This window comes from Zonotrichia albicollis, chromosome 9 (assembly GCF_047830755.1).
Source record: "Zonotrichia albicollis isolate bZonAlb1 chromosome 9, bZonAlb1.hap1, whole genome shotgun sequence".
NCBI lineage: Eukaryota > Metazoa > Chordata > Aves > Passeriformes > Passerellidae > Zonotrichia > Zonotrichia albicollis.
The window spans coordinates 9,876,316-9,885,241 of NC_133827.1; the positions used below are offsets into that span (position 1 = coordinate 9,876,316).

At 43.2% G+C, this 8,926-nt stretch overlaps 1 protein-coding gene across 1 annotated transcript in view; it reads right to left on the reverse strand.

Moving 5' to 3' along the window:
* Positions 1–3,666, reverse strand: part of LOC141730256 (unconventional myosin-VI-like) — a 46,699-nt gene extending 43,033 nt beyond the window's left edge. The window contains exons 1-2 of the mRNA XM_074547685.1: positions 3,663–3,666; positions 2,574–2,718 (exon numbers count right to left, since the gene is read on the reverse strand). Of these exons, the coding sequence (XP_074403786.1) occupies positions 2,574–2,718; positions 3,663–3,666 (149 nt within the window). The remainder of the gene's footprint in view (positions 1–2,573; positions 2,719–3,662) is intronic.
* Positions 3,667–8,926: the final 5,260 nt, after the last annotated feature.

Sequence of the window (8,926 nt, forward strand, 5' to 3'; positions counted from 1 at the left end):
AAGAAACATTCCTTGACAGTGTCACTTGAGGAGTGAACACATGGTCTGCCTCATAAAGGTGGTAGCTTGGAATGTCCCACCAAACATTCTCAAAAGGAAAACATACAGACAAGCCTTATGTCTGTGTTACATGTACAACAGCCAAAATTAAGCTTCTAGCCTTCTCAGAGGCTGAACCAGCAGTTCCCTGAAAGCATTTCCAGTGGGGTGCCATCTGAATCTGACATGGATACAATTCATTCAAAGCCCTTCTGCTTCTAATTAACACTTTCACTTAAAAGGAATGTAAAACTAAGGGTATTCTCAAAAAATGGGCTCTAATAATACTGAAGTAACAAAGCAGAAAATCTTGTAACAAGATTAGCATACAAGATTATTTTCCAAAAAATTCATAATGTAAAAATCCACAAGACATATTTCAGTAAAGGAAAGTGGGTGGTAGTAAGCTGAGAAGAATTTAAAAATGCAAATGGAAGACGGAGAATAACCAGGTAAGCAGTAAGTCAACAGAGAAAGATCAGCAATGATTGTGCATCCCAACTTGAATTAAGTAAAAAATGTTATTGACTTTCATAACCTGTAATGTTCATATTGCCATGAATTACTGTGAGTGCCATCTGTACTGTAAAATAAGAAATTTTCTACTCTAATGTACTGATAAAGCTTCTCCTGGATGAATATATCAAAGATTTTGCTGTCAATTTAGACATGGCTTGGAAAAGAGCAAATAGTAAAAGCTGGGTCAATATTTTCCACTGGAGACACTTTTTCCTGCAAGACTGACATCTTCCTATACATTAAGCTTGTAATGAAGGGGGAAAAATTACTTGTAACACTCCATATCATCTGGATATGACAACGACAAGCAAGATGACAACGACTCAAAGTCCCCAATTTCTAGTAACTTCTGGAGGAGAGAGAGGAGGAATTTACATTGGGCAGGGAGAGAAGAATTTACTCTCCAGAAATGGACTTTTGAATACACAATTAAGAGGTTTAGATCTTGAGCTTTTAACTGAATGTAGAGTAATACATCACCCTCTCCCACTTCCCCCAACATTATTTACCATTTGGCACTGAATTAGAATTTTTTCCATAATAATAATTTCTGTAATACATTTCCAAAGAAATTGCAAATACAAAATATGCAAGGAACTCAAATAAACCCCATTAGTACAGAAAATGATGAGTTTCATATATTAAACATTTGGTGTAATGTGAATAAAGTATTTCCAATTCACTAAAACAATCACACTGTTTCCATAGATTAATAAAAAGCACACCTATATTCTTCCAAGGAGTGAATGTTTATTAGCTTCCGAATTAAAAGATTGATACATTCAGCTGAACGCTGAGAATTACTTTAATGTACACAAAACTGCTTAGTCCAAGCTCAGTCTTTTATGTGAACTCCAGAAAATACTCAACACAGAAAACTAAATATTAAAACACACAATTCAGTTGCAGGCCTCCCTGACAGCTTGCATGCTAGGATCAATCTCAGCAAGAGAAAATTTGTGGTAGAAGCTAGAGGTTTTTCATAAACAAAAGGTAACTGCATTGTCATTTTCATAAAACTCCGTTTTGCAAGAGTTATAAATTTCATGGTTTTGAAATGTTATCACCAGTACCATATTTATACAGGCTCTTTGCCCCTAATTCTTTTCTATGTACATACAGAAAGGAACCATTATCTTGCTTCTGTGCCTAGGAGGCTACCTGGAGAATAGCTTCAGAAAAAAAAAAAAAAAAACAAAAAACCCCCACACTTTCTATCTGTGTTTTTGTGAAACATTATTTACAGTCAAGATTAAATGTGTGTTTACCAAAACCAGCAAAAAAGCAGCAATTTCTGGATTACCATTTGCAGGGGTGTTTTTAAAGTTAAAACTTGATTTCAGAAGAATTACGTATGACAAACACAAGGACAGTAATCACTCAGGCATTAAGAAGGGGGGGCCATCCTGCCCTCTAATTAAAGCATCCCAGCCCTAATTATTACAGGGCAGCACTCACGGGAGCACTGCGCAGCCCTCAGGAGAAAGATTCAAGCGCCTTCTGAAAGACTTCAGGCACCACATTGACATTCCTTAATAGAGTGTATCTGAGAAATGATTTAGCATATCAAATTTGCTGTGCAGGCTGTGGATTTAACTGGCTGACTGCTATACTTTCTTTGGCCACACAGCGTACTCACTAACACGAGAGATTTTATACAGCACAGGAGTTACTTATTCAAAGTGCTGTAAGCCTGCTAGCCTTCAGCTAGTGTAAGTGTACAACTGTGATTTCTTTACGACCAAGGGGGTGCACCCGTGCTCGGTGAGCCATTAAAAGAAGCGCTTTAGGGGCGCTTGGTGCGAGCGCACCTCAGTTCCGCCCGGCAGCAGGTGAAGCGGAGCTGGGGCCGATTGTGCCGGTGGGTGACCAGGGGCGGCGCGGAGCCGGCCCCCGGCAGGGCAGCAGCACAGGCGGCCCCTCACGGGCGGCCCCTCACGGGCGGCCCCTCACGGGCGGCCCCTCACGGGCGGGCCCCTCCCCGCCCCGCCCCTCCCGCCGGCGCCGCCACTCACTTGATGACCGTGCCCTTGGCGCCCCCTGCCGTGGTGAGCATGACGCGCGAGGTGAGGCTCCCGCGCAGGTCGTCCTCGTCCAGGCCCAGCAGGGCCGCGCAGCGCTCCAGCGCCGCCTGGCTCCGCGCGCGCGGCGTGCAGCCCCCTGCGGACACACAGCGTCAGCGGCCGCTGCCCCTGCACAGCGCCTCAGAGCAGTGCGGGGCCTAGAGGCAGCTCACAGAGCCCAGGGAACCGCCGCAAAACAAACACAAAAATAACATCTCGCCCAAAAACTACACGTGAAATTCGGTATTTCTAGAACACTTTCCAGGCTGCTTGTAGGGAAGAACTACCCCAAAATGGAGAAGTGCTAACCCCTACAAACTAACTCTAGTGACTTAAAACTTTTGAACTTAGATATTCCTGTAATCCTCCAGGCTCCCTTGCAATGCAGCAGAAGCGGCTGCTAGGGCAGGCTCCTGGCACTTGGATTTTTCAGATAAGGCTCTGTACATGTGCCAGGTAAACAACGGGAGGTGCAGTCCTGCTGCTCTGCACCTGCCTTGGCGCCAGGGCACGGCCAGCAGAGATCTCCAACTGGCACACCACCCACTTTAATAAAATCTAGCACTTATTTACATGCGTTTGCTGTTGCTTGCAGTAGAGCAGCAACAGAACTCTAGAGGGTCTCACCAGTCTCGCTCTGGTAAGAGACTGCCTGCAGCAGTTCAAATGCACATCCTGTGTCTAGACACACATGGTGAGGGAAAAACAAAACAGGTATTTGGAATTTAGAAGTTCAATACATTCATTTACATTTCAGAAATGCCTTTACATTTTAGAAGATCTATAATTTATTCCTGAAAAAATGGGTCTGAATTTCAGTTTTTAGAGGTCATAGGTTCTCTGGTGACATTCTGTTCTCTAAACCCTGACTTTCCTCACCATCTGTGGTTCCCACTCTTCTCATTCATTTCTTCCTCAAACTCACATTTGCACCTCTTTCACTGTTTAACCTGGTTCAATGCCTACATCACAGCTCACAAAAGGCCCAAACAGGGAAGCTCTCTGGGAAGCTTACTGCTTTGAGCTACATGAGGCCACTACCCATCTCTACACCTGCATCTTCCCAGATTCATTCTCATTAATCCTGTTCATTTTTGTCATCTTCATGAAGATGGCAACAGCATGAACTGACACTGGGGAGGTTGACATTTGATCTATAGAGTAGAGAGAGGAAAACAAAAACGAAAACCAACCCACCTCTCTGCCAACCCTAAGCTGCCCAATTTAAATTCAGCACTGGCCCTGATTTGACACATGAGACTGGAGCCCACCCAAGATCTCTTCTGAACAGAATGTTTTGTACAGTACTGTGCTGATTCTGTACTTGGGGTCAGGAGCTAGTGAACCTGTAAGGTTAGCACTCATTTAATTCATCATTCAGAACACTTTAAAATGTTCTTTGATCTTTTCTTCCAAACAACTGCACCTACAGCTATACATATTTGAAGCAGGACCAGGAGAAACAAATTTCACTCTGTCTTGCAACTCATTTGTAGTACATCCAGACCCAGAGGAATCAGCCCTTCAGGAATATATGGACAGCAGTTCTCAATTTAGAGAGGCTGATTTCAGTAGTAAGGTAATAAGGACAATTCCCAAATCATTAAATCTCCTTCATCAACCTTCATGCACATTCTGCAATTAAGTCCCAAGCACACTTGTACTGCTTCACCTTGTGAGCAACATCTTGAAATGAGGAAGTTATATTTACCTATGTTTTTGCTGTAACTTTTTTTTTTCATTTCTCAAAATACTAACTGAAACAGATAAAACCTCTTGTTCGTTACACAGAAAACCTTAAAAATAGAAGATGTGATTAAGTGTTTGTCTAGCTTGCTACACAGAAAAAAACTCAAAAATAGAGGATGTGGTTAAGTTCCTGTTTGATTTATTTAACTTACATAATTCTTTTTTTGCCTGCATAATCGCGTGGTAATCATAAGATCTTAAGTAAGTTTTATAAGAGAAAGGGCGAAGCTCTTCTACCAAATATGGAATCAGGTCAAAGGACACAACCGAGGAAGACTACCAAGACCTTCATCATCGACCACCAGGAGGTGAGAGAAGACCCCCTAGCAACAATCAACGCAAGCGCAGAGTACTTCAAAATGACGCAGCAGTCCGGAAGCACTAAGAACTTAAAAAGGGGGACGTTGGGGATGAGGGTGCGGCAGTTGGTGGAGCGGAGACTCCCCTGCCGTCCAGCGCTGAAACTTTTGCTTATGCTGTATGCCTTGAATTGATAAATTCAAACTGGAAATTTCACTCCTCTTGAGTCTATTTATAACAAATTGGGGCCGTGACTCGGATGGGGGAGTGAATTGGAAAAGTTGTTCCAGAGAGGGGGGCGCCCCACCTAACCTAGTTAGGTGGCCCCTCTGGACGACCTCCACCTCCCCCACTGATGAACCTAAATTATACTCATAAGCAAAAGGGAGACACCGGTGAACCCCTTAATCTTCTGTGCACAGGGTCCGGACGAAGACGCAGGACGCGTAAGTATGGGATCCCGCAGTGCGGGGGCACTCCGGAAGAACGGGATCCGTCCGGTTGGGGTTGGGATCCCGGAGTGTGGAAGGCACTCCGGAAGAATGGGATCCCGGAGTGTGGCGATGTGATGTGTGAATGAGAGGAGGACTGGTAGCCAGATCTTCCAAGCGATTGCGGACCCTCCAGTAGTGCGGTTCCCGCAGACCCGCGAGGGCTCGGGCCATGAAAGAGGGGAAGTGAAAGATACGTGTGTGTAAGAAGGCACTCCGGAAGAATGAGACAGGGGAAGAGTAAGCCCCCTGCACAGGTTAAGCTCCCTCCATTTCAAGGGACAGCCCCCTGGGATACTTGCTTAGTAACTGGAAACACTTCCCAGGAACTGAAAGCAAAGACAGGGCTAAAATGATACACTATTGTGTAGAAGTTTGGGGCGGGAAGGAAATTTCTAAAAATGTATATTGGCCCATTTTCGGATCATCGGAAGATTGGGTAAGACAGACATTAAACATTTGGGTAAACTCTAAAGAACCTATCTCGCCAGAAGAAAGCGAGTATGCAAAAATCTGGGTGTTTAGACCAGAAGTATACATCTTTAAGCTAACTGAGGAAAATAAGGAACTGGATAAGAAAAAGGAGAAGAAGGGAAAAGGAGATGAAATTATAATAGTACCCCCTCCTTATGTCCCACCCCCACCTCCTCCAGTGCCAAATGCACCGGTGCCCCCACCTCAAAGTAATGATAGTGACTCTGACCAATCACAATGATAGTGACTCAGATTACCGGAGTCCAATCACTAGGAGTCGGACTAAAGAACAACAGACGGGGCTTTTTCCCTTAAGGGAAATGCCGATGGGGGTCCGCAGGCAGGAATAGGATTTATTTCAGTCCCCCTGAGTTTGACCGATGTTCGAGAATTTAAAAAAAGAAATGGGACATTTACTAGAAGATCCTTTAGGAGTAGCTGATAAGGTAGATCAATTTTTGAGTCCAAACATGTATACATGGGAAGAACTCCAGTCGATTTTAACAATTTTATTTTCGGCTGAAGAACGAAATATGATTAGGAGAGAGGGAATGCGTATCTGGGATGCGCAACACGCCCAGGGTCCCTCCGCGGATACTAAGTGGCCTCTGCAGAATCCGCAATGGGATCATCAAAACCCAGCCCATCGAATGCATATGCAAGATTTGAATAATCCAAGAAATTAGGGAATCAGTCCTGAGGGGCCAGAATATAGATAAAGCTTTCAACGATAGACAGAAAAAAGATGAATCACCCACAGATTGGTTAGAAAGGTTAAGACGGAACTTCCAGCTATACTCCAGTATGGATCCTAATGGACCAGCCGGAGAAGCTCTTTTAAAGGTACATTTTGTTTCAAAATCATGGGAAGATATAAAAAAGGAAAATACAAAAGATTGAAGATTGGCAAGACCGAGGGCTGGATGAGCTTTTAAGGGAAGCACAGAAAGTGTATGTTAGGAGAGAGGATGAGACTTATTGGAAGCAAGTTAGGCTGATGGTGGCAGCAACGAGTGGGAATAGGGGGTATGAAAGACAAGAGAGGAAGTTTGGGGATCCCAGAAAGGGAGAGCCCAAAGAGACAGCAAGTCAGAGGATTTGTTTCTATTGTGAAAAAAGAGGGCATTTTAAAAAGGAATGTAGGGTTAGGATTAAAGATGAGAAGGAATTCCTGATGGATTAGAGGGGTCAGGGGCTCTATTTATTGGGACCCGAAAAACACCTAAAGAGCCCTTGATAAAACTTAAGGTGGGTCCCCAACACCAGGAAATACCTTTCCTGGTAGACACTGGGGCCGAGAGATCAACTATTCAGTTTTTACCAAAAGGATGTAATTTGTCTAAAGAAGTTGCAACCGTCATTGGGGCAAAAGGGGAACCATTTGAAGTAAAAATTATTAAGGGTGTAGTAATAGAAACAGATTCAAAAATAGGGATAGGGGATTTTTTGTTGGTTCCCTAATCAGAATATAATTTATTGGGTCGAGACATGATTATTGAACTAGGAATTAGGATTGATGTGGAAGAAAAAGAGCTTAGAATAAAACTTTGTCCTCTGCGAGTGGAGGACGAGGCAAAAATCAATCCCGAAGTATGGTACACTCCTGAGAGTGTTGGGCAGTTAAAAATCACTCCTTTTACGGTAACTATTAAGAATCCAGATGTCCCGATTAGAATAAAACAGTACCCTTTGTCTCTGGACGAAAAATTACTTTTAACAAGTACATTGAAGGTAATGTCTCCTTATAACATTAGGGGGGGGTGCTTCAGCAAAAAGCTGACAAATGGATATCTGATGCTTGACTTCTCAAATACGAAGGAATCCTAATAGAAGCCCCAAATTTAACAATTGAAACCACAGCCTTGCAAAACCCCGCTGAGTTCCTATATGGAGAATGAGGCGCAGAACCATTAGAGCATGATTGCATAATCACTATAGAGGAACAAGTAAAAATAAGACCCGATCTGGAAGAAAAAAAAAAAAAATTAAACACAGGAGAAAAGTTATTCGTAGATGGGTCCTCAAGGATTACAGAAGGGACGAGAACATCAGGGCATCAGGGTATGCTATCATTAGGGGACCTGAGTTGCAAATACTAGAGTCAGGGCCACTAGATAGATCTTGGTCAGCCCAAGCGTGTGAACTATACTCCTTACTGCGTGCATTAAATTTTCTGGAAGGAAAAGAGGGAACTATCTTTACAGATTCCAAATATTGTTATAGAATAGTACATACATTTGGAAAAATATGGGAAGAAAGGGGGCTGGTCAATTCTCAAGGAAAAGATTTAGTTCACAGGAATCTTATTACGGAAGTTTTAAAAGCACTAAGGAAACCCCGAAGGTTGGCAGTAGTCCATCTTAAAGGGCACCAACGGGGATTAGATTTACAGAGTAGGCGAAATAATGCAGCGGATCGAGAAGCAAAGCGAGCAGCACTACGAATCCTGACCCTGAAGGGAGACAAAGACATCACTGATTTAAAGGGCCAGGACCAAATTATAAAATTTAGGGAAGAAGAAAAGAAAAAGCTGCTAGAAATTGGAGCAACCGAAAATTCTGAAGGGAGGTGGTTTCTACCCGATGGGAGGGAAGTATTACCTAAAGTTATGGCCTATAGATTATTGGAAAAAGGTCATCAGAAGACCCATTGGGGATCACAAGGATTAGTAGATTATTTTGCCACCAAATACATGAGTATGGGGATCTGGGACATGGCTAAACAAGTAACTAGGGGTTGCCTTCTGTGCCTACAAACAAATAGGAAAAACCTAAGGAAGTTGCCAGAGGGAGGGCGACCTCTGGCAAAGAGACCTTTTTCACATATTCAAGTAGATTTTACTGAACTCCCGAAGGTAGGAAGGATAAAATATCTATTAGTCCTGGTAGACCACCTTACTCACTTTGTAGAAGCATTCCCAACCCCGAGGGAAACTGCTAAGGTAGTTGCGAAAGTATTACTAGAAGAAATAATTCCTCGATATGGGGTCCCAGAAGTTATAGATTCAGATCGGGGACCACACTTTACATCTCAGATAACCCAGAACCTAGCCAAAGCTCTTGGAATAAAATGGGAACAACATACTCCATGGCATCCTCAAAGTTCAGGACAAGTAGAAAGGATGAATGGAGAAATAAAAAAACAACTAACTAAGTTAGTAATGGAAACAAAAATGTCCTGGGTAAAATGTGTCCCTTTAGCCCTATAAACTATACGGACCAGACCTAGAATAGATATAGGGATATCTCCCTTTGAAATGCTGTATGGAATGCCATACAATCTTGAGGGACC